At 38.4% G+C, this 26951-nt stretch overlaps 1 protein-coding gene across 1 annotated transcript in view; it reads left to right on the top strand.

The window, feature by feature from the left end:
- The window catches only part of TMEM185A (transmembrane protein 185A), a 41030-nt gene that overhangs the window by 6537 nt on the left and 7542 nt on the right, over positions 1–26951 (top strand). The window contains exons 3-5 of the mRNA XM_005875053.2: positions 18093–18269; positions 20385–20592; positions 26232–26315. Of these exons, the coding sequence (XP_005875115.1) occupies positions 18093–18269; positions 20385–20592; positions 26232–26315 (469 nt within the window). The remainder of the gene's footprint in view (positions 1–18092; positions 18270–20384; positions 20593–26231; positions 26316–26951) is intronic.

Raw genomic sequence — 26951 nt, 5'->3', positions numbered from 1 at the left:
ATTTTTGTGCACCGGGCCTCTAGTCCTATATAATAAAAGGCTAATATGCAAATCGACCGAACGGTAGAACGACCAGTCACTCTGACGTGCACTGACCACCAGGGGGCAGATGATCAATGCAGGAGCTGCCCCCTGGTGGTCAGTGTGCTCCCACACACAATGGTGGTGGCAGGAGCCTCTCCAGCCTCCGCTGCAGACAGGCAGTAAGGAGTGAGGGGTCCCGGACTGCGAGAGCCCCAGACTGTGAGAGGGATGTCTGACTGCCAGAAGCGGGCTAAGCCATCGGTTGGACATCCCCCAAGGGCTCCTGGACTGCGAGAGGGTGCAGGCTGGGCTGAGGGATCCCCCCCTCAGTGCATGAATTTCATGCACTGGGTCTCTAGTTAATAAATGATACAAGAATAATTTTTTTTATGTACTCACAACTGTAAGCCTACTTTTGCCCCACCCTGTACATATATCTATTCCATTGCTTACACTCCTTGTTACATATCTGAAATTTCCTTTGGAGTCAGATTACAAATCATATAAGGAAATGTTTTATTGTTCTGTAATCATATATAATTTTGAACTCAAATAATGCCACCTAGTTTGATCACACATCTTATTCACTAAACTTGACTCTGACTTTTGGTTGTTTCTGAAAATTGAATATCCTCTTGGTCAAGTTTTGACAGCAATGAAGATATTCAGAAGAACAGACTGAATGCTCTCAAGTGATTCCAGGAGGCACACTCTAAAGATGGTTTAAGCAAAGAAGTGGAATAGTGCATTGCATCCCAGGGGAACTGTTTAAAGGAGACAAGTCTCATTTGAATGTATAATTTCTGGTTTTAAAAATATTTTTCTTATACTTGGCAATTACACACATATTTTTCTTGGCTGTGAGTTCTTTGAAGGCCAGGATGTTGAGGCATTCAACAAATGTACTGATGAGTGATGTTAAGTGTAAATAGACATATACCACTGGAGACTTTGTTGTAGGGGAGAAACAGTGGGTTGGAGGAGTTTTAGATGGTTTCCTAGGACTCCAGGGTTAAGCTTGCCAATATTGAGCTTGAGGTTTCTAATTGCCTTGCCTGATTATAGTTCATGTCCATACAAGGTGACTAGAATTTAACATGAAAGCCTTGACTTAAGCTCTGGAGATGGGGTCTTTATAACTGATGATTTGTACTGTGTCCTAATAGGGAGAAAAGTCTCTTGGTTATATTAAGACCTAACAGTGAGAAAAATGATTGCTAAATGAGATTGTTACAACTGTTCTGTTTTATAAAAAACTAGTGGCCCGGTGCATGAAATTTATGCATATTAAAAGAAGAGAATTAATGCGAAGAAATATTTTAATATTGCTATTTGCCCTTTTTCTATAATAGAAGTGTCAGAGATGAAAGAAAATTAGTAAAATGTATATAATCTCTCCCTCCTGTCAGAGTCTGGGGCTCACCGTGGGGCCTAGAGTCAAGTCCCCACCCACCACCCACACGTACTTCGAAAACGCAGGAGACCCAGACCCGGCCGGTCCCACCCCCATTGGGTGAGACCTAGCTCCTTCGGCCCAGTGATGGCACTGGGGGCACGGCCTGAGGTCCCTCGGCCTGGCACTGGGACAGGGGGCGTGGCCTGAGGTCCCCCATCAAGCCCCTCTGGGCAGGGGCCATGGCCTGAGGTCCCCCATCAAGCCCTGCCAGTCAAGGAGCGTGGCTTGAGGTCCCCATCAAGCCCTGCCGGGCAGGGGGTACGCCCTGAGGTCCCCTGTTAAGCCCCACCAGGCAGGGTGCACAGCCTGAGGTCCCCTGGCCTGGAGCTGGGGCGGGGGGGGGCACGGTCTGAGGTTTCCCAGCCCAGAGTTGGGGCAGAGGGCATGGCCTGAGGTCCCCCATCAAGCCCCACCAGGCAAGGGGCTCAGCCTGAGGTCCCCCGTCAAGACCTGCTGGGCAGGGGGCACAGCCTGAGGTCACCGGCCCAGAGCCGGGGCAGGGGGCATGGCCTGAGGTCCCCATCAAGTCCAGCCCCCACCCCCACCCCACAGCGTCATACCAGTGCTGAACGGGGACACACACAGGCAGCATGACGTTGGCGCTGGGTGCAGAAGTCCCTGCCCCTGGCCCTGCCCACAGACTGGTCATGGCTGGGACACTGTAATGGACAAATTAGCATATTACCTCTTCATTATATAGATAGGTGTAGCAACTAAACTAAGTAAAATTGATTATTGGCGCAGGGCTTTCACTTTCCTTATATGAGCAGCCTGATGAGGAGACAGGCTTAGGCCCAGGTTGTTCCATCCACGGCCACACAGTTTTGTGCACTCCTGGGCTCCTTATAGTCCTCTTTAAAAGTGATTTTTATTTGGCTTTTGTGCTTCCTTATATCTATTGGTTAGATGTTCTTAAACATTTTTATCTTAATAAAACCAGTTAAAATTGCCACTAAAAGACATTAAATTTGGTTAGAAAGATTATGCTCAGTGTTTGGGACAGTGTCAGCAGATTGTCAGTTGGGGTCATTGTCTGAAGTGTTAGACATAGAAGCACCCACAGGGATGTGTCACCCAGAGCATTCATGTGTGTGCATGTGTGCCTGTTCTAGTTAGGCCAGCAGCTTTCACTGGAGAAAATGGAAGGGTCTAAAAAGAATTCAGCTGCATTCTTTTGATTTGCAGAAAACAGATACTAGAACATTTACACTCATAGAGTCATCTCTTTACTAGGTATATTCCCTCCCTTCTTCTCTCCCTCTCTCAATTCCTTTCCCCTCCCCACAAAGTGGAGAGAAAATTTGAGCCTCATGCCAAAGCTCCAGATAGATTTTAGAGAGGATACTAACTTTGTAGTTTGATCCATATCAGACTACTAATGATCATATGCTATCATTACTTATTCAGATGAAGAGTGGAATAAATCTATTTTAAAGGTGTAATTGAACAAGTGAAATTTAGGAAATAGTAGTTCATGCCAGAATATCCATTGGAACCTCCATTTTTTGGTTTGTTAAGAACCAAGCAAAGTTTATTTTATACTTGTTCTCTAGTCTGAATGTTTCTTGCAAAGTAACACAGAGTAGTGTTGGCTTTGACCATGATTTTTTCTTAAAAAATAAATTTTCTTATCACTGTGTTATTGCTGTATCCTATTTTCTTCTTGCCTGTCAGGTTTGTAATTTCCTATTTAGTATGCAGTATTTTTAAAAAAAACTTGGTTCTGGCTGGGTAGCTCAGTTGGTTGGAAAATTGTCCCCATACACCAGTGTTGCAGGTTTTATCCCTGGTCAGGGCACATACAGGAATCAAGCACTGAATGCATGCATGGGTAGAAAAGCATATCAATGTTTCTATCTCTCTTTCTTTAAAATCAATGGATAAAGATTTTTTTCAATCAAATGTGTAGTTTGTTCATTTTTTCCCCCCAAAGAACCAGTTATTGGTGTAACTTAATTCCATTTTTGTATCTATCTTTCTACTTTTAGTTTTATTTTTTTTGGCTTCTTTGTGTTCCCCCTCACCCCTAAATTTCTTAGAAACTCAGTTCACTAGTTTTTCCTTTGCCTCATTTTTCTTTCTTTTCTTTTTTTGCTTCTATTTACACCTTTTGAGTGGACACATTTTCTCTGAGTTTTGCTTTGGCAGCAGTCCAAGTATTTTGATATTTCAGTTGTGTTTTAGCAGTATTTTAAATACTCTGTGATAATTTTGTATTTCATTCTTGATTTAGTCCTTACTTCAAGAAGGAAACTAACATTCATTGACTATTACCTGCTTGATACCAAACCCTGCAATAAATACTTTCTGATAGTTATTTAGTCCTTCTTAGCACTGCCTGGTAGAGGTTGTATTATCTATCTGCCTTTTGCTCGTGAGAAACCTGAAGTTCAAATGAAGTTGCTTAACAGACCCAGATAGTTAGACCATTTTCAGCCTGTTTTTGTCAGTTTATTATGAATTGCATAGAATTTCTGCCTCACGATCTCTACCAATTACAGTCTAGCTTGCACACTCTTCTATACCTTCTGTCACCCTTCTTCCCAGAAAATCTTCAGTGGCTTTCTATTGCCCATTAATAAATTCAAAGGAGTTTACCTTGTTATTTAATTCCCCTACCTTCTTACCCCAGCCTGCCTTTCCCTTATTTCCTCAGGTGCCTTTTCTCCTGCCTCCCCGGCACCCTACCCCACAAAATTCACAGAATGTACTCCATGTGTTCCAGTCTCCTGGATACAAAAGACTGTCTCCTACTTTAAAAAAATCTTATCCCTTTGCCTAGATTTCCCTCTCCCCAACCTACTGACCCAATCCCACCTCCTTTCCCAGCTCTCCCAGGGAAGTTAAACTTCCATGTCTTTACCATGGTATGTATAGTTACTGTTGATCGATAGTCCCCCTCTGCTCCTATTAATCTTTGAGCATCTTCAGGGCAGAGACTGGTTTTTTATCATCTTTGTATATCTCACACATTGTAGGCACTCCAACAGTTTTTTTAAATTTTAAACTAGATTTGTGTTTATTGTGTAGCAGTGCCCCATGATTCTTTATCCCCTTCTGGAAAAATCTGTGTGCATGTAAAAAAAAGCATTTTTTTTGTCCTGCTACTTAATTCTCTCGATAGAACCATGCTATTTTTATCTACTTGAGTGTTCATGTCCATAGTTTCTTTAGGAACTTTGTCTACTTTATCTATTTTGATATAATAGTAGTATGTAGAAGCCCGCAATGAGAATATGTCTGCATATTCTAAAATAAAAATTGTCAGGTTATTTTCATATTCTATGACAGTGGTTCTCAACCTTCTGGCCCTTTAAATACAGTTCCTCATGTTGTGACCCAACCATAAAATTATTTTCGTTGCTACTTCATAACTGTAATGTTGCTACTGTTATGAATCATAATGTAAATATCTGATATGCAGGATGGTCTTAAGCGACCCCTGTGAAAGGGTCGTTCAACCGCCAAAGGGGTCGCGACCCACAGGTTGAGAACCGCTGTTCTATGGTCATGTTGTTAGGTTTTTATTACTTAGATTTTCCTTATTAATCATTTTATATTTTAATGTTTTTGAAATCTGATTTATTAAATTACTGTACTAGTAAACTGCTTCTCTTTCCTTACCCAGGCATGATGAACCTTTGTCATCTCTTTTCTTGTAGTTGGTTTGACATTTCACATTGGTTGCAAGTGTGACTCTTAAATGCAACAGATTTAGATTTTATTTTTTAATCCAGCAAGTGACCTTTCTTATTATTGGATTGTGGTAGGCAGAGCAATGACATGCCCCCCCCGCCAAATATTCCCTCATCATTATCCTTAGAACCTGGAAGTATGTTCTGTTACCTGGCAGAGAGAAACTAAGGTAGCAGATGGAATTAAGGTTGCTAATCAGCTTACCTGAAAATAGGGAAATCATTCTGGATCATCTGGTTGGACCCATAATCACAGGTCTTAAATGGAGAAAGGGGAGGCAGAAGAGTAGGTCAGAGTGAGTCAGTGTGAGGAGAACTGGACTCTCCACTGCTGGCTTTGAAACTGGAGCCTAGGGCCATGAGCCAAGGGGCTATGAGGCAGCCTCTACAAGTTGAGACAGGGAAACTCTCTCCTAGAGTCTCAGGAAGGATCACAGCCCTGGTGATGCCTTGATTTTAGCCCAGTGAGACCCATTTCAGATTTTCAATATCCAGAACTGTAAAGATAATAAGTTTGTGCTTTTTAAGGCAGTAGGTGGGTGACAATTTTATATGGCAGCAATAGAAAATTAATAAAAGGACATTCACCCTATTTCTATTTTCCAGCCCTAGTTTGAATTGGGAATTATATTTTGTACTACTATTTGTCCTCTTGTAAGTTCATTTTGTATCATTCCTATTTTTCATTTTTCATGTAATAGGCCCAGAACTCTTATTTTTCCTTTAGAGCAGTGGTTCTCAACCTTGGCTGCACATTAGAATCACCTGGGAATCTTTTTAAAATCCTGATTTCTGGGCCTCATCCTCCGGAAATTCTGTTTCTTTGTTACTAATGTTGTGGCCCCACCCCATAACAAAGAAACAGAATTTCCGGAGTATGAGGCCCAGAAATCAGGATTTTAAAAAGATTCCCAGGTGATTCTAATGTGCAGCCAAGGTTGAGAACCACTGCTTTAGACTATCTCAAAAAATAATAATCACTTTTACAACATCTTACACATTTTGGTACTTATATTTTTATTATTTCCACTATTTTCTTCTATTAAAGAAAACTCTCTTTTAGGAAAGATAATGAATTTAACTTACAGGGTTTATCTCCCCCTAACTCATCTATTTTTTTTAAGTCTGAAACTCCTTTAGAAAAATTTTACCTTTACATATTATCTAATTTACTTATGAATCCTATGTTTATCATTCTCCTTTCATTTATTGATGTTCTAAATCACTTATTTATTTTATTTTAATTTCAGGATCTCACAGTGATTTAATCTAAAATATGAAGGGAGAGGTTTGTTTCTATGTAAAGTCAAATAGGATTGCCTGGATAGGGATTTGTGCCCAGAAAGAAAAATAGAATGGAGCCACAGGGAACAAGAGAGTTAATGACATCACCAGCCCTCAACTTCTGTTCTAGTTACTGAAAAGAGCACCAGGGCTCCACTTCCAGCTACATATTCACTTACAGTCAAACCACGGTTGGTTCTCAGTTCTCGGATCTCTCCCATCTCGAACAATTCAGTTCTCGACCAAGTTGTTCATGGAAAAAATGTCTTAGTTTTTTCTAACAAAACTTCAGTTCTGACCTGACAACCCTTTAATGCTGACACATCAGCATGACAAAAAGCGTCTCTCAGGCCACTAACAAAGGAGAGAATGTGAGTCATTTACCATGCTGTGAATATTTTCGTGTTGTTTTCTTTTCTTTTTTTTTCCTTTTGTTGCTGGTGAAATGGACAATCAGCACAATTTTAAACATAAAGAGGCCATTAAGAGTGCTAATGTTGCTAATGGTATGAAAGAAACAATGTTCACAGACAATTGAAGAGGTGGAAAAACTGTTGTTGATTTGATGAAAGGAAAAGCAATAGGCAGGTGACAGCATTTCTGAGGCAATGATATGTGAAAGAGGAAGATGCTGCATCTAGTGCTGAAAGTGATTTGTTTAAGGCTAGCAGGGGGTGTTTCCATAAATTTAAGAAAAGAAGTGTTTGTTTATAGATTTAATAGTGCATTAGACATCTCATGTATATAAGAAAGGTTAAAATAGGGAATCAGCTAGAGGTGGGGAACAGATTAATTCAATTTACATTATTTCAAATGGGAAAAATGATTCAGTTTTCTAACAAATAGCTTCTGGGAACAGCCTTCCGGAACAAATTATGTTCGTGAACCGAGGTTCCACTGTATTTCTTTTAAATATTGTTTGTTTTTAAGTTCATTGTTTCTGGTAATGATATGTATTACTGAATTTGGTTGACAAATGGGTTCTGTTTTTCTAGATTTTGAATTCCCCCCTGTACTTTCAGAGAGAAAAAGTCATCTCAACTGGTTATTTCTCTATTTGTGGTGCTCACTCCATTTTTATTAGTTGTGAATCCCCACTTTCTTCTCCAAAGTCTAGGGATGAAGTCGCTCACTTGGCATCTTTCAGTGGCAGCTCTTTTTTTCTTTGCAGCAGCTTGTAAAAGCCTCCCTTCATCTTTGAGCATTAATAATCATAAGTAACATACATCTAGTGCAGCAGTTATCAAGCTATTTTCCACAGACACCTGGGGGCCCTTGAGAACCTTTCCAGGGGTCTGCATGTCACAGTTATTTGCATAATAATACTAAGACATTCTTTGCCTCCATCTCTGGGTTGACATTTATACTGATGGTGCAAAAGCAGTGGTGGGTAAACTGATGGCACCTGAGCACAAATCACACTGGTGAGAGGAAACTGTACAAGTCCTCTCTGGATTATTCACCATTGTGCTTGCAGTTTTTTAAAAAAGGGCAGCTTTACTTAGGAATGTTCTTGACAAAACAGAAAAAAAATACCAATCTCATTCAGTCTTAGCCCTTGCATATACATTGTTTTCGTATTCCATGTGACAAAACAGAAAGAATACATAAAGGCCCTCTGCTGTATACTGAAATACAGTAGTTGACTCAAGGAAAAACACTTGTGTACCTAAGTTGCAAGCTGCTATTTTCATGGAACATCATTTTTATCTGGGACTGTAGTTGTTTGTATTAGGGTATTTGACAGAAATTTACTCAAAAATGCAAATGAACCTGTCACTTCAAGGAAAACAACTGATGGTGTTTATCCAAATGGTAAAATTTGAGCTTTCAAGGGAAAATCAGAATATTTGAAATGTTATATCCACCATCATGAGCTTGAGAGTCTCCCAATACATAAAATATTTCTGATAAAGTGGGTTGTGATAATAACTAATATGATTTTTTACTATCATATAGTGAAATATGTCAACATTTGAAAGTTCTTTATTACTCAGTGAACCAGTATTTTCCAGAAGCTCATTGATAGGGTTTCAAATTCCACACTACAGTCAACCTTCAAGAAACTATCACTGCTTCAGCTTTGGTATTCTATCAAAGAAGAATATCTACTATTATCTGAAAGAGCTATTAAAATATTTAGTTCTTTTCTAACTACATATCTCTGTGAGGCCAGATTTTTTTTCATATGCTTGAATAAAAACAACATATTGCAACAGAATGAATGCAGATGTTGATATTAGAATCTAGGAATCTTCTATGAAGCCAGACACTTAAAATATTGCAAAACTATAAAAACAATTTTGGAAAATAGTTTTTAATTCAAATTATTTTACTTGTATCAATATATGAATTTATTATTTATTTTTAAAACATTCTTTGTATTATTTTTTGTATTTTTAAATATGTTTTTATTGATTTTTAGAGAGAGAGAGGAAGGGAGAGGAAGAGAGAAAAACATCGACCTGTTGCCTCCAGCACACCCCCCACTAGGGATCAAGCTCACAACCCGGCATGTGCAGCATGTGCCCTGACCATGGATCGAACTGAGGACCTCTTGGTGCATGGGACTACACTCAACCAACTGATCCAGGGCTATTATTTATTTTTAATTAATGTTTTTTAAACAACAGTTTAAAAATTTGATAGGCATAACACATAAAAACAAAGCTGTTTGGGATCCTCATTAATTTTTAAGATTGTAAAGGAATCCTGATACAAAATATTTCGAGAACTACTCATTTAGTGATTTACACAACACACTTTTCATACTCATGATCTTACATTCAAAACCACTTTATAAGGTATATATTATCCAGATATTGTAGAGCAGAATACCACAACACAAAAAGGAGATATATATCTATATCTATATATCTATATCTATCTATCTATCTATCTATCTATCTATATATCTATCTATCTATATACTATATATATGGTTAGCAACTTCTCCAAATCACTGCAGTTTACACTCTTGGAGGTTTGCTTCAGAGTTGAGTTTTGTAGGTCTCCTTTCCTTACAGCAACCCCTTTTTTCCAATTGACATTCCTTACGGTGTTTTTCATAATACAAAGTATATGTAATACGCAGTGCATGAACTGTGCAAAAAGATCAGCAATCATACGTAAAAAAGTGTGAAGACTGTCCTTAATCTTCCCTGCTGGAGATCGCTATTCATCCACAATGTATATCTATCTGGATGCTTTTCCAAAAAATGTTGAATTATCAGTATAAAGTTAGTTGTGTATAGTATTCAATTGAAAATATTTTGGAGCCTGGGCTGGGTGGTTCAATTGGTTGGAGCATCATCAGTACACCAAAAGGATGCAGGTTAAATCCCCAGTCTGCTCGAGCTTAGAGGAGGCAACCCATCCATGTTTCTCTCCTCTCTCTCTCTCTCTCTCTCTCTCTCTCTCTCTCCCCTCTCCCTCTTTTGGCGTCAAATAGATCTTCATTTGTATTCCAGCTCTGAGCTGCTAGCTGCTTGAACAAGTTAACATCTAAGCTTTCTTCATCTGTAAAAGGGAAATAGTCAAAGTGTCTCCTTTATAGGGTTGCTGTGAGACTTAAGTGAGATAATGCATGGGAAACAGCACAGTACCTGACATTCCACAAACATCTAGTAAATGTTAGCTGTTGATATTGCTTGTGTGTGTAGGTAGATCAATAGGTATGCCAGGTTTATCCAAGTAAATTTTACATGCAGTAAAACTTACCCATTTTTAGTGCATAGTCCTATGAGTTTTAATAAGTCCATTCACTTGTAAAACCACCACCCAAAGGTATAGAAGAGTTTTATTGCTGAAAAAACTTCCCTCATGTCCTTTGTAGTCAATCTTTCCCCCAACACAGCCACTGGTAACCACACTGATCTGTGTTTTGTATCTGTATGTTTGCCTTTCCAGAATGTCAAATAAAAGGAGTTATACATTATATTGTGTCTTCAGTACGAGTAATTTTGCTTAGCATAGTGCATTTGAGGTTTGTCCATGTTGTTGCATGCATCCCTAGTTTGTTTGTTTTTACTACTGATTAGTGTTCCATTGAATAGATATGCCAGAATTGGTTTAACTGTTTACCAGATTATGGACATTTGGGTTGTTTCGAGTGGCTATTATGAATAAAGCTGCTTTGAACATTTGAATACAAGTCTTTGTGTGCACATTTGTTTTTCTTTTTCTTGAGTAAATACCTAGGCATGGGATTGCTGGGTCATAAAGTAAGTATGCGCTTAATTATATAAGAAACTGCAGAAGTGTTTTTCTAAAGTGGCTGTACTGTTTTGCATTCCCACCAGCAATATATGAGGGTTCCAGTTGCTCTACATCCTTAGCAACAATTGTCATAATTGATCATTTTAATTTTAGCCATTGTGGTGAGTAGGTAGTTTTATCTCATTGTTGTTTCAATTTGCATTTCCTTACTATCTGAAAATATTGAGTATCTTTTCACGTGCTTATATGCCTTTTATGTAACTTTTTGATGGAATGTCTATTCTTATTTTTTCTGTTATTTTTAATCAGATTTTTTTAGTTATAAAAGTTCTTTATGCTGGATATAGGTACTTTGTCAGATATACGTTTTTAGAATATGCTCTCCCAGTTTGTGGCTTGGTTTGTCATTTTTTAAATTGTGTCTTTTGGAGAGTAAAAGTTTTTAATTTTGAAGAAGTCCAATTTTGTATCCCATCTAAGAAATCTTTACCTAATCCTATGTGGCAATTATTTTTTCCCCTATGTTTTCTAGACATTTTGTAGTTTTGGTGATTACATTTAGGTCTGTGATCTATTTCATGTAAATTTTTGTATATGCTGTGAGGTTAAGGGTCTAGGTGTATTTTTCCCATCTATCCAGTTGATTCAGAAGTATTTCTTAAGACACAATTCTTTCTCCATTGAGTTGCCCTGGCAAAAGTTAACTGGCCATGTATGTATACGTCTGTTTTGGACTCTATTCTGTTCTCTGTGTAATACCATTGTCTTGATTATTGTAGTTTTATAAGCCTTGAAAGCATGTAGTATAGGTTCTCCAACTTTGTTCTTTCTAACAATTGTTTTGCCCATTCTAGGTTCTTTGCATTTTCATGTAACTTTTAGAATCAGTATGCCAATTTCTATAAAAGAGACTGCTGGAATTTTTAATGGGATTGCACTGAATCTGTAGAGTAATTGGATGAGTGGTGCAAGGCAAATAATGGCCCTTAAAGATATCCACTTCTTAATCCATGGAACCTGTGAATACTAGTATTACCTTCTTTGGCAAAAAGGTGATAATTACCTTATATGCAAAAATGTGATTAAATTAAAGATCTCTTATTGGAAGAGTATCCTGGATTATCCAGGTGGACCATAATGTATTCATAGGTTTCCATATAAGAAGGAGGTAGAAGGAGATGCTATTAGGAGGAGAAGGCAATTTGATGGAAGCAGAGAAAGAGATTTGAAAATGCTACACTGCTGGATTTGATAATGGAGGAAGGGGCCCAAGGAGTACAAGTAATGAAGCTTTAGAAACTGGGAAAAGCAAGGAATGGATTCTCCCCTAGTCTTTGGAGGAATCAGGGCCCTTAGTTGTAACTGAGTGAAACCCATTTTAGACCTCCGAACTATAAGAGAATAAATGTGTGTTGTTTTGAGCCATCATGTTGGTGGTAATTTGTTATAGCAAACATAGGAAACTAATACACAGAGGATGTAAATCTTAACAATAATGAAATTTTATATCTATAAACATGGTACATCTCTCCATTTATTTAGATATTTAATTTTTCCTTGGTAGTGTTTGGTAGGTTTCAGTGTACAAGTCCTGCACATATTTTGTTACATTTATCTATAAGTATTTGATATTTCGATGTTGTAAACTTTATTTTTAGGATAGTTTTAGATTTATAGAAAAGTTGCAATAAATGATAGTTTAAATGTTTCAGTATTCAATGTCTTATTGCTAGCATATAAAAATGCAATAATATTTTTGGTACATTTACTCTGTACTTTGCCTAGTTCACTTATTAGATTTAGTAGCTGATTTGGGAATTTTTACATATACAGTCATATTGTTTGCAAATAACAAATGTACTCCTTCCTTTCAAATCTTTATTCCTTTTATTTCTTTTTTCTTGTGTTATCATTGTGGCTAGGACATCTAGTACAATATTGAATAGATGTATTGAAGTGGACACAATTGCCTGTTTACAATCTTAGGGGGAAAGTATTATCTTTCACTATTAAGTATTATCTTTCACTATTAAGTATTAGAGTTTTTTAAATAGATATTCTTCTACTCCTAATTTGTTTAGAGCTTTTAAGTTGAATGGATAGTGAATTATGTCAAATGCTTTTTCTAGGGCTATTGATATAATCGTATTTTTTTCTTTTTCATTCTATTAATACTACACATTTTATTAATTGATCTCAAATGTTGAGTCAAGCTTGCAATCCTGGCAGCAACCACACTTGATCATAATGCTATATATATATAAATTGACTGTCCCTCTGCTACACTCACCAGCCAATCAGGAGTGAGTATGCAAATTAAACTGACAAAGATGGCAGGTTAATTTGCATACACAGGTGCTGGGCGGAGAGCAGAGTAGGAGAGCTGGCAGAGAGTGGAGCGGCTTGGGGAACTTGGCCCCCCAAGCCACCAGACAGAGAGCAGAGAGGGAGAGCTGGAGGCTTGGAGGACTTCGCAGAGTGGGAGGCCATGGGACAGTGACAGAGCAGGAAGGGAAAACCAAGAGCACAGGGAGCACCAGGAATGCTGGGAATCGTAGTTCTGGTGGCAGATGGATCTCCTAGACACTAGAGCAGCGGTTCTCAACCTGTGGGTCGCGACCCCTTTGGCGGTCGAACGACCCTTTCACAGGGGTCGCCTAATACCATCGGAAAACACATATAGCATATCAGATATTTACATTACGATTCATAACACTAGCAAAATTACAGTTATGAAGTAGCAACGAAAATAATTTTATGGTAGGGGATCAACAAAAGATGAGGTACTGTATTAAAGGGTTGCGGCATTAGGAGGGTTTAGAACCACTGCCCTAGAGCAAAGTGAGCCTGGAGCCAGTTACTGATGTGGTGGGGGATGGAGGGAAAGCAAAGTTGAGAGACATAAGTAAAATCAAAGTGTCTAGGAAAGATTAAATGGAAGATATCCTAAAACTTCCGGGAAATCTCCACCAATAAAGCAAAGAAAAAAAAAGCCTCTATTATTCTGTGAGCAACAAACCAAACTGAGTTGGGGTCTCAGACAATTCGCTCATATGATTGCAAAGACAGACAGAAACTCCCGGATTGGAGAGGGCTTCCCTGAGGGCTCCCAGATTGGAGAGGGTGCAGGTCGGGCTGAGGGACCCCCATACCCCCTCCCAGTGCACAAATGTCGTGCACTGGCCCTCTAGTGTGTGGGTATATGGATTCAATTTGCTAATTTTAAAGGGTTTTGCATCTGTGTTCATGAAGGATAATGGTTTGTAATTTTCTTTCTTGGCCAGGTTTTGGTATCAGGGTAATGCTGGCTTCATAAAATAAATTGTGAAATGTTTCTTCCTTATCTATTTTTGCAAGAGTTAGTTAAAAAATGGTGCTATTTCTTCCTTATGTGTTTGGTAGATTTTGTCAGAGCCTGACATTTTCTTTGTTAGAAGAATTTTAACTATAATTTTAGTTATTTTAATAGTTATAGGGATATTAAAATATCTATTTCTTCTTGTGTGAACTTTGATAATGTCTTTCTTTCAAGAAATTTACTTGTATAAAGTTGTTCATAATATCCCCTTCTAATCTCTATAATGTTTGTAGGATTTGTAGTGATGTTTCTGCTTTCATTCCTGATACTGGTAATTTGTGTATACTATTTTTTCTTAGTCACTCTGGGTATAGGTTTACCAATTTTCTTGATTTTTTAAAAGAGCCAGCTTTTAGTTTCATCAATTTTTCTCTAATGACTTTTTACTGTATTTTATTGATTTCTGTGCTTATATTTATCATTTCCTTCCTTCTGTTTACTTCTTTTAAATTTCCTTCTCTTCCTAGTTTCTTAAAATTAATCTTAGATTTTTGACTTGATATCTTTTCTAATGTAAGCATTCAATGCTACAAATTTTTTTTTAAATGTTGCTTTAGATGTCTCTTACAAATTTTGGTACATTGTATTTTCACTTTCATTTAGTCCAGAATTTTTCAGATTTTCCTTGTGTTTTTTTTTTCTTTCACCTATGAATTATTAGAAGAGGGTTGTTTAATTTACAAGTTTTATGAAAATATTCCATATCTATTTTATATTGATTTTTTAGTTTAATTTTATTGTTTAGATGTTTACTTTGTCTTATTTCAATCCTTTTAATTTCGTAGAGGCTTGTTTTATAGCCCAGAATTCAGTCTGTCTTGGTGAATGTTCTATGTATACTTGAAAGGAATTTGTATTCTGCTGGTATTGGAAGGAATGCCTTATCAATATAAATTAGATGAGGTTGGTTGATAGTATTATTACCATCTTGTATAGCCTTAATAATTTTCTGTGTGTTTTATCAGTTGAGAGAGAAGTATTAATTTCCAATAATTGTGGATTTTTTATTCTCCTTAATATTTTAAATATTAATATTTTCTACATGTATTTTGAAGTTTTGTTATTAGGTACATAAATATTTACAGTTGTTAGATCCTCTTTGAAAAATTGACCTCTTTCATTATGCACTGTCCCTGTTTGTCTCTGGTACTTTTTCTTGTTAAAAAAGATGCCTTGTCTTATGTTTTGGTAGAATGTCCCCCCCCAAGGATATCCATGCCCTAAGCCTTGGAATCTATGAATATGTTGTTACATGGCAAAGGGGATTTTGCAGATGTATTTAGTTTTGCAATATTAGTTTATATTGCTTCCAGAACAAATTACCACAGATTTATTGTCTTAAAACTACAAAAACTACAGATACAGCATGGCTCTGTTGGATATTCTGCTTACAGCCCTTCTGACACCTTGATTTCGACCTTGTAAAATCAAGAAATGGGAGAACTTCACTCTTATTCATATCAGCCAATAGTGAAATTGGTTTTGTTTATATCTTTTCGCTTAAAGTCACAGAACCTATCAACATTAACTGAGGACTTACTATATTCCTTTCTGGAGTCTCTGGGGATTGATCTGTTTCCAGACTCATTCAAATTGTCAGAATTTAGTTCTTTGTGGTTGTAGGGCTAAGGAACCTATTTCCTTGCTACCTGTCAACCAGGATTTATTCTCAGCTTCTAGAGTCTACCTGCATTCCTTGGCTCATGGACCTCTTCCTCTGACTTCAAAGCTAGCAAAGGCAGGTCAAGTCCTTCTCATGCTTGAAATCTCTGACTTCACCTTTCTGACTTACTTATATGCAGCCTTTTGCTCTTAAGTGCACATATAATTGCATTGGACCCACTTGGATAATCTAGAATAATCTCCCTATTTTAAGGTGAACTGATGACCTGATTAGTAACCATACTTCCACCTGCAAAGTTACTTCATGGTATACCTAGATTTGTGTTTGATTGCCTAACCAGAGGACAGGAATCTTGGGGAACATCTTTAGAATTCTCTGCCTACCACAGTTACAGACTTTATGATAGGAATAGTACCATGGATTATTCAGGTGGACCCAGTCTAGTTACATGGGCTCTTAAAAGCAAAGAACTTTCTTAAGAAGCAGGAGCAATATGGCAGAAGGAAATGTCAGAATAATTCCAAGCATGAGAAAGATTATTTTAAAAATATTATTATTGATTTCAGAGAGAAAGGGATAGGGACAGAGGGATAGAAAAATCAATGATGAGAGAGAATCATTGATTGGCTGCCTCCTGCATACCTCACACTGGGGATTGAGCCAGCAACCCAGGCAAGTGCCCTGACCAGGAATTGAACCATGACCTCCTGGTTCATAGGTTGATGCTCACCCACTGAGCCATGCTGGCCTGACAAGCATGAGAAAGATTTGATATGCTGCTGGTTTTAAGATGTAAAGGCCTATGTACAGGAATCAGAGGGAGAGAGACCTCTAGAATACAAGAGTGGCCCCCACCTGACAACTAGCAAAGAACCTTGGATCTCAGTACTACACCCACAAGAAACCAGATTGCCAACAACCTGAATGAAGGAGATCCTTCCCAGAGTCCCCTGATAAGAGCCCAGCCAACTGGCATCTTGGTTTCAGCCTTATGAGACTCTGAGCAGAGAAACCAATGAAGCCTGCCTGGACTTCTGACATACACAACTGTGAGATAATAAAATTGTATTATTTTAAGCTTCTAAGTTTGTGGTAATTTGTTACAGCAGCAATAGAAGACTAAAAACAGATATTAATGTTGTTCACTCTAACTTTCTTTTGGTTAGTGTTTGCTTGGTATAACTTTTTCTGTGTGTTTTTTTTTTAGTCTATATGTGACTTTAGAGATAAAATGTGTTTCTTATTGATAGCATACAGTTGTCTTGCTTTTTAAATCCAATCTGACAGTCTTTGACTTTTAATTGGTATTTACATCATTTACATTTAATGTAATTGCTCATTGGGTTGGGTTTTAATTACTACTTTCTGCTACAGCCTAGAAACTGCCTCTAGACAGTAAGCTGGGACAATAATAGAGTTTGTTTATCTTCTTTGTTTTCTTTCTTTCCTTCTGCCATCAAGGTCCTTCACTGTCTGTTGTCCAGTATCTGAAAACTGTTTTTTCTTATATTTTTCCTAGTTTCTTGTTTAAGGTGGGAAGGAAAACCCCATACCTCTTATTACATAAAAAAATAGAAGTCCTCAACAATGTAATTTCTAATTAATATTTTAAGGATATACTCCTCAGGAAGTTCCTTTTATATGGAAAAAGAGAGAAAAAGAGAGAGAGAAATTTATTCAGTCATTAAAAGTATAATACATGTACTAAAATGTTACTGTATATGAACATGACAGATGGCAGCCTTTTAAAATTTATTTTTAAATTAAATTAAATCTTTATTGTTGAAGGTATTACATATGTCCCCTTTTTCCTTCATTGACCCTTTCTAGCCTGTCCTTGCCCCCGACCCCAGACCTTCACCACCCTATTGTCTATGTCCATGGGTTATGCATTTATGAGATGGTAGCCTTTTTAAAAATAGAATCAAAGAATTAGTCATTGACAGAACTTGACCATTCCTAAACATGTCATTCTTTCCCAGTCTCTGTGTCTTGGTATGGCTAGTTCCTTTGGCTTGGAATGCTTCCTAATTTCACATTCTTTCCTGCCTGGCAGCTTTCCACGTACCCTCAGGAACCAGTTCCAGGGTCATCACCTCAGCTTCCCAGTGCCCATATTTTTTCTTGTGGGCTCCCATCACACCCTGCTCCATAGCACCATTATGGCACATATCATGCTGTATTACAATTATATGTTTCTGTATGGACTCCCTCTTATAGGAAGCCCTGGAAATCAGGGAACTGATTTTAGTCTTCTTTATATTTTTCTTATCTCTTAACATAGTATGTCTTCTACATAGAACTTTTCAATAAATGATTGTTGAATTAGTGATTCTTTTCATGTGCTAAAAAATACTGCTGTTATTATTCCCCATTTTAGTATTACATATTTGTAAATGTGAATCATCTTTAATAATTTTACTTTTCTCCTAGTAAATTTCTCATCTATGCATGTCTGCTGCTATTCTCTGTGCTACTGGCCCTTCGTCTGGATGGCATCATTCAGTGGAGTTACTGGGCTGTCTTTGCACCAATATGGCTGTGGAAGTTAATGGTCATTGTTGGAGCCTCCGTTGGAACTGGAGTCTGGGCACGAAATCCCCAGTATCGGTAATACTGCTTTATAAAACCCATCAGTCTCTATCCTGAGGGAGCAATATTTTGTTTTTCACTTTGAATAAAGTAAAGACTATTTTATTTTCTACCTATTCAATGTTTTATTAGAACTATTACACAGGCACACTGAGTTCTAGTCTTAAGTTTTTAAAAATTAAGGTATTCAACATGCATTTTTCTTGCAAAAGCAGTGTTATTTTGGGTGGTTCATTTCCTAGCTAGCCTACAAAAGTCTATGTGATCTAAAGTTCACGCCAAATATAGAACTGTTACAGCCATGCTAGACTAGGAAGTATGAAACCACCATATTTGTAGGAGCAGTTCTACAAACCAAAGTTCTAGCTCTGATCATCAGGGATATATCCTTCTCCAATTCAGTCATGGAACTGGGGCTGTCCTTGTCCAATCTCTTAGTCCAGGGGTTTTAGGACTGCAATCAATGTAGGGGAGGTAGTTTGGCCAGGAAACAGTGAGTCTCTGGAGAGATGAGACCCAGATGCTGTGCAGGAGAGCAGAACCTTTGGGGGCTGGGCAAGTGTGTGACCTTTACCTTCAGGTCTTCTGTGCCTTTCTTCTTGGATGGCTCAGCTGATTCAAGTGCCTGGACTTGACTCACTCCAACGTGTAGCCTGCTGGGGCCTGTTAGAGTCTCTCTTTTCTCCTTTGTAGATACTGGAACTTCAGAAAGGATAAAAAGGGGGAATTGAGAGGAGGACTATTCTGAACCTCACCAGGATGGTGTGAAGTGAAGGAATGCCCTGTAGGGGAAGAACACATGCAGCTGCTAGTGTGAGAAAAATGTAGACATTGTGAGATCTCAACTTGTTTAATTCTTGGTTATTGACATTAAAATAAGATTTAGATTATATAAAACATGTTGCCACATACATGTCCAAGAACTTAAACATAGCCACATAAAGAGCCTTGGTAGATGGGGGACATTCAAGTGTAGTTGTTTTAATGTTATTGGGGTCGGTTTTTTTCCAGATTATTTGTGTGGCTGCAATTTTTTTTCTAACAAGATACTTTCCAATATCCATATTTATTACTACAAAAATAAAAAGTTAAATCACTGAACATGTTGGGTTCCACTAATTGATATTTAGAAACTATTTGAGCTTTTCCATCTTCATTCAATTTAAGATTTTTAGAGGAAGGAAATAAATTGTATGTGTGTAGTTTAATGTACTGAGTATACAGATGTGGTTGTTCTATTGTCAACAATAGTCAGGAAACATTGTTGGGTCTTATAGAAATAACTTTATTTTCTCTGTGTCCTAAACTCAGTTGTATTTATCATCATCAAGATACTTCATAAATGTTCATCCATATTTTGAATGAAACATTGTAGGCCTTCCAAATGTATTATGAAGCATTTTCCTGATTAGTGGCCTTATTATTTTTCTGTTGTTCATCTGGTAAGTTCATGCATGATATTTAGACAGCTAATTAAACTGATTTTGTTTAAGAACAGTTTTAACTCTTTTGCTCTTCTCTCTTTCATCTGCAGGTGTTAATTCATCCTATTGGAATAGAAAGGAAAATAAAAAGGCATTAATACTTTTTACTTGCATTTTAAAATAGCACCTAACCATAGTTAATGTATTTTCTTGAAATATAACCCACATTTGTTCATAAAGCTAGAGTTGTTTTTATAGCATTGCATGAAATGTGATGTACATGATTTTTAATTCATTAAGAAATGAGGATCATAAAATTTAAGGAATATTTGTCAGTTTTTAGCAATAGATGCAATCAGCTTGAATAATCTTGCAAGTAATTTAAAGTTATGAATAAAAGTGTTTTGTGCCCTGTCAGGGAAATAATAGCTGTGCTGTTACTTCTGATAATATCCTTATATAGTTAAAACTTTAAGTTTGGTTTGGTTGTAATGTTTATTTCTTATCATGCAGCAATTCTATTTTTGAAAAATCGACTATTAAATATTAAGTTTAAGTTAGCTTTCTGCCTGATATTTCCTTTGCTTTTTGTCAAATTTACAAATACAACTCACATTATCAACATAAGTTGGTATTTTCCCTGGACTACTTGCTTATTATGGAGACTCTGAACTGAGGGTGTTTTTCTTCTTCTTCTGTCCCTTTTTAGAGCAGAAGGAGAAACATGTGTGGAATTTAAAGCCATGCTAATTGCAGTGGGCATCCACTTACTCCTGTTGATGTTTGAAGTGCTGGTCTGTGACAGGATTGAGCGAGGCAGCCATTTCTGGCTTCTGGTCTTCATGCCGCTGTTCTTTGTTTCCCCGGTGTCTGTTGCAGCTTGTGTTTGGGGCTTTCGACATGACAGGTCACTGGAGGTAAGATTTCTTATATTTAAGAATGATTAGTTATTGTGATGTAAATTTTTACCCTTTTTTAGGGAGAGATTGATCATTAACTCTAGATCACAGTATATTAGGAAACAAAAGACCAGGGAAATAATCACATTGTACTTTCTTGCATTTAAACACTGGTTTTTCACCCAGGTCATTAGCTTTCATCCAGCTTTGCCTATCTACCTGTTTCAGTCAGGCTTCTCGTGAGAAACAAAACCAATAGGATAGATGTAGATGTAGTTGTAGCTATAAATATAAATATAAGATTTATTTTAAGGACCTGGCTCATTCAGGGCAGGATCAGGATCACATTTCAGTTCATATTAACCAAAGTGCATAGAAGCTGTGGGTCCGAAGCCCTATACAGATTGGTTCAGGGGAGAATTGGACACTATGGACACTTTGTTTTGAGCTTTGTGGGTAAAAAGTGGAAGAAGGAGATGGCAGTTGGGTTGGAAGGAGGCTGGAGAGTGGCTTACTTAGAATGTGTGAACCTGGAGAAGAAGGTGCCTATGGAGAGGGAGAGTGATGGAATGTGGGTCTGTGACAAATAGAGGTAACAGGACCCTAATCACCAGGAAGAGCTTGATCTTGAACATGGAGAGTGATTCCTCTAGTGCTGGGTGGACTGTGGAGGCAGAGTACCCCTGAAGGCCGACTTTTACCCTCCACTTACTTCCCCAAGATGGACCAATCCAGCCACTTCTCTGCACTGCCCCCTGTGGCTGCTTGCCATCAGTATTAAAATTTCAGGAGGGTGAATGATTAAGAAAAAAAATGTCTAAAAAGACTCCTGAGGAAACAGTTATTTGAGCAAGGTTGAGAAGCTCTAAGTGAAATCTTCCTTTCTCCCCTGCAACCTGTTACCTGGCCATCTCTGTATGGCACCCCTCCCCACCCCCTGTTCCCCAGGAGTCATTGGAGACCTTTGTTCTCTCTCTTCCCTGACTGTCCAGTTCATCCTCTCTCCTGGGGCAGGCCAGTCATGCTTGTGCTTCAGCACTTCTCCCCTTCATGTTCCTCTAAGCATTTGCTCCTGAACTTATCCACAATCTCTCTGGTAACTTTGGTCTCTCATCTGAATGAGAAAACAAAATGACAGCAGCAAAACCTTCTCAGTCCTCTGGCTATTGTGCTTTTTCCTTCCATTTGCAAAAAGGTTCCCTGAAACAATTCTGTTCTAACCTTGCATTCCCTACTCAGCTCCTGCATACCCTAAAACTGGCACTGAACACCCTCTGGTCAAATCCTCACTTCGTTTCTTTCTGGCCACCATCCACTCTGCAGCTCCAGACATTCCTGGTCCTTTGATCATTCGGCCACCTCCATTGCTGTTTCTTAGTGTTCTAGTCTTGGGTATTTTCTGTCCTCACTGTGTATACTTCGTTTGAATAGCATGTGTTGACTTCTTGTTTCCACTGCCACTTATGTGCTGTCAGATCCTAAATTCATATTTCTTTTTTTTTAAATATATTTTTTTATTGATTTTTTACAGAGAGGAAGGGAGAGAGACAGAGAGTTAGAAACATCGATGAGAGAGAAACATCGATCAGTTGCCTCCTGCACACCCCCCACCAGGGATGTGCCCGCAACCCAGGTACATGCCCTTGACCGGAGTCGAACCTGGGACCCTTCAGTCCGCAGGCCGATGCTCTATCCACTGAGCCAAACCGGTTTCGGCAAATTCATATTTCTAAACTCAGATTTCTCCTCTAGCTCCAGACTCCATATCCAGCTTCACCCAAATATGTATTCTCTATATTGGTTAAAGGCCCCATTCCTACCCAGTAATACTACCTTTCTACGTTATGCCTCTCTCGCTTTGCACATTTTTCTATTACCAGAGCAAATGAAGTAAAACCAAGCTTTAAAAACCACTTGCAAAAGATTACATTAAATAAAATCATTAAGCTAAAATATTCCAGATATTGCCTATTTGGTTCAGTATTTCTCAGTGGTGGATGGGGTACACAGTTGACCTTCTGGATAGGAAATGTTTTGTTGAACAGGAATGTCCTATGCATTGCAGGACCTCTTCCCCTAGTCCTTGTGACATTCAGTAGTACCCCTACACAGGCCTTGCCCCTTCCCAAGGGAACAGCTGTCGCCTAGGTTGAAAAGCACCAAGTTGTTTAGAGGCTGAGAAGGAAGTTTAAGAAAACTAAAAATTTGTTACTTTGTTTCTTAAAAGTAAAAGCATATATGAGGGCTAGGAATGCATTGAGCATGAAACAGTGTTTTCCTAATGCAGAGTTAGTTATAGAAAGTCAGTTGTTCATATAGTCACACTCTTGGCATTTCTGCTACAAGAAAAAACATGATTTGGAGAGTTGATCTCCCCCTTGGTTCTTGTGTCCCAGAAGGAGGAGTACCTACATTTGCTAAGGATTGTTTGGGAATAGGCTCACACAGAGATGTGAAGGAAGAGTTAGGATTGGCCCTATGTATGTAGGGGAGGAGATGGTATTTTCTAAGCAGAGGGAATAACAAAACATATAAAGGCAGAGGCAGGAGAAAGTCTATTATGTTGAGTGAATTATGGTGGCTCCAATATGACCGGAGCACAGTGTTGTAAGCTGCAAAGTTTTTGGAGATGAATAGTGGTAATATTTGCAAAACAATATAAATGCAAAGATGGCCAGTTTTATGTTGTATGTATTTTACCTCAAGAAAAAATATATGCCTGGAACACAAAGTGGAAAGGAAGTCATTGTGGTAGTTGGGGGAAAAGGAGGCTGCATAAAGGGATTAGGCTGAGTAGGGGCCAGATCTTCAGTCCTCAGAGCATGTGCTGAGCTACCCCAGGTTCCATAGTGAACTCACAGGGCACTATGAGGTAGTGGACATTTTTGAGGGAAAACCAGTGATAGCTGATATCTGAGGGGACACCATACGAACTGCTTAGCTCCAAGTAGTTTATGGTTTTAGTCACATTACATTCCTTTTGATAACATCACAAAAGAAGCTGGGTTGTTGGCTGTTTCTGTGATGAAAGGTATTAGTGTGCAAAAATTGGTATGGGGAAGAGGTAACAAGGGTGGAAATTGTTGAGAAATCATTCAGTACCCAACAGACACACCTATCCCATTAGCAATTAGTTGTGCTTATTTAAGAATGATTTCGATTTATGTGAGGTTTTTTTTAAGTATATAGTCACCTTTATTATAATTCATAAATACATTAGAAATGGACCTTAAAAATGGCATGTAGGTTCTCATTGGCTTCTGCCTTCTGTTCATTAAGCTATGCAATTAGAAAGCCAGCTTTGAGGATGAAAAAGGCTAAGTACCATTTCAATTTTTTTTGCCTTACACATTCTGAAAAGTTCCCTGGTCCTTCTAGGTCCAGGGACTATACTGTCTTAATAGACCTGCCCATGCTCAGTGCCTTCTGTAATTACTTATAAATTTCAATGGGCCACCTGGCCTATGGAACATTCTATTAGTCTACCAGTTAATATAGACCTGGAGCTATGACTGAGAATTTGCATTTCTGTCCTGTTCCATTTTTTTATTCCAAAGGGCAGTTACTTATCTTCCAAAAATAGCTATCACTTTAGAGGACCTAAAAAGCATTATCAACTGCCAAAAAGGTGAGGTGGCTCCTCTTCTTTTCCCAAATAAAGTTATTTGGAATCTTGACTGAAAGCAAAAACCAGATACGCAAAGCAAAGGTCTCCTGAAGAGCTATGTGAGATTTTTTTAATGGCTATTTAGTATATAGATACTAATTTTAGATCTAATTACTTAAATAAATGGAACTATTAGGTACTTTTTTTGGTCCAGAGCCTACGAAAGAATTTCTGAGTCACTAAATGTCCTATGAACTGAAAACTTTTGAGAAGCTCTGGCCCAAATTCAATTGCCTATATGATATTACTTTGGTAGGCACTGGTGAGCCACTGAAGAGCAGTGAGCACTGCAGGCAGAAGGCAGAGAGTCTGGATGGGGACCAGCGGGCCTTCAGGACTAAAGGCTGGGAAGCTTGTCAGAGGGCTGTTGGAGTGCTTTGGAAGGTTAGGGATGAGGAGGGCCTAACTAGGCAATAGCAGTTGGGATGGAGACCAGGCAGGGGATTCAAGAAAAGTCTGGATAGTAGAGAAGACAGGATGTGGTGACTGAAGAGAAGAATCTGGGAAAAGAAATATAGGGTGCTTTCTAGCATCATGCTTTGGGTAATTAGGCCACTGTGATACCTTACAGCGAGATGGGAGGCTATCAAAAGGGGTGGGACAAGGTAAAGGGCTAAAGGTCTGGGGAACAATGAACTCAGTTTGGGACTGGCTTCATCTGAGGTGCCTTAAGGAGAGCTGGGTCCATGCCACAGCGTGAGGACTAGATTGAAAACAGAGATTACAGGACCAACCAATTGGAGGTAATGCAAACCAGGGGTGTGGATGACATTTCTCCCCAACCTCTAGGGCAGAGCAAGTGAGTGAAAACATGTGTTTGTGTCTATGTCTCTAGTGGAGAGAGAAGACCAAGTTTAAGGCTCTGGGAAGCATTACCATTTAAGGTGAGGAAAAAAGACTGAAAAGAACTGTCAGAGTACCAAGAGGTGGGCAAGACTGTGCACTGAGACCTTAGAAGGAGGAAGGGGTGGTCAGCAACATCAGATGCTGCAGAGACGATCAATAAGATTTGAACTGAAGTGGTCTGATGCTGCAGAGGTTATTGGCCACCTCGATGAAAGCGGTTTTTGGGTGGTCATTGGGGTGGAGGCCAGATCACAGTGTGTAGAGCTTGGATTGGCAGGGGAGGTCATGGGGCTTAAGTATCCCTAATGTCTCATAAAACTTGATGGACATGGAAAGAGAAAGCTAGAACTAGGAGTATATAATGGATAAAGGGAAGGGTGAGTTCCTTTGGCCTTTGGGTCCTTTTGTGTGTAATGGAAATTAGTTGAACTTGTTTCTGTGTTTCTGGGAAAGATCAATGGAATGGGCAGAGTTAAAGATGCAGTAAAGCAGTGGTTCTCAACCTTCTGGCCCTTTAAATACAGTTCCTCATGTTGTGACCCAACCATAAAATTATTTTCGTTGCTACTTCATAACTGTAATGTTGCTACTGTTATGAGTCGTAATGTAAATATCTGATATGCAGGATGGTCTTTAGGCGACCCCTGTGAAAGGGTCGTTCGACCGCCAAAGGGGTCGTGACCCACAGTTTGAGAACCGCTGCAGTAAAGTATTTATAATTGATGTCTTAATGTGACAGGTGCTCAAGGAGCCAGAAAGAAAGGGTTAGATGCAGGACTGAGTCCTGGGTACAAGAAGGAAATACAGGGGTGGTTAGGAATAGAGGTGTTTGTGGATATGGGCAGGGAGGAAGCTTAGGGAGTCCCATAGATTGCCTTTATACTCAGGGATCCTGGAAACAAGGTCATTGCCTGGCGGAGCATAAAGGGCAGGGCAGTCTCTAAGCAGAGGGGTCAAGGCAGGAAGCCAGGGGCAGGTTTCTCCTAGTCATAGCACTGCTGTGCTCTTATGTGCCGAAAATCTCCCAGTCCCAGTGCAACTTAATAAAACGTTTACTATATTGTAATTTGCATTGCCTTTTAATATGTTAGCCAAATAATTGCAGTATTTACTTTGTTTAACTGATTCTTCTCTTGACTTTTAGTTAGAAATCCTGTGTTCTGTCAACATTCTCCAGTTTATATTCATTGCCTTAAGACTGGACAAGATCATCCACTGGCCCTGGCTTGTATGTAACATTTTAAAGCTTTAAATAAACTTTTTTATTATAAAAATAATTTGCGTTCATTGTAGAAAACTTAGAAAGGACAGATAAGCATACGTAATAGAATAATAACAACTCATAATCTGGGAGATAAGATGTTTAGAGTATTTTTTTTCTTGTTTTGTGGTTTATTGTTTCATAATGATAGTTGAGAGCATACCACATGTATAATTTTATATCTTACTTTTTTGTCCTAATGTATCATAAACATTTTCCCATGTCAATAAAAGGTCTTTAAAACCATAATGTTAAAGTTTAATTGATGGAAAATATTCTTCAAATGCATTTACCAAACCATCCCCTTATTTCTGACTATTGAGGTTGTTACCAGTGTTTCAGCATTCATGTTGCAGCATATATTTTTGTGCATAAAATTTTTGCCTAATTTATTCATTGTTTTCATATGAAAGACTCCAGAAACAGTATTAGTAGACCAGAGGGTGGAAACTTTTAGAGATTTTGAAATAAAAACTGAACTGCCAATTTGCTTTTCAAAAAAGCTGTGCCAATTTATACTCCTGCCAAGAGTGAGGTCTAAGTCATGCTTGTAACTGTGGCTTCAACTAATGTGTGTTTGGTTAATATTAACTGTGCATAGAT

The sequence above is a fragment of the Myotis brandtii genome, unplaced genomic scaffold (genome assembly GCF_000412655.1).
Source record: "Myotis brandtii unplaced genomic scaffold, ASM41265v1 scaffold4553, whole genome shotgun sequence".
NCBI lineage: Eukaryota > Metazoa > Chordata > Mammalia > Chiroptera > Vespertilionidae > Myotis > Myotis brandtii.
Note: the sequence above shows the minus strand (reverse complement) of the source record. Positions and strands in the feature narration are given on the sequence as shown.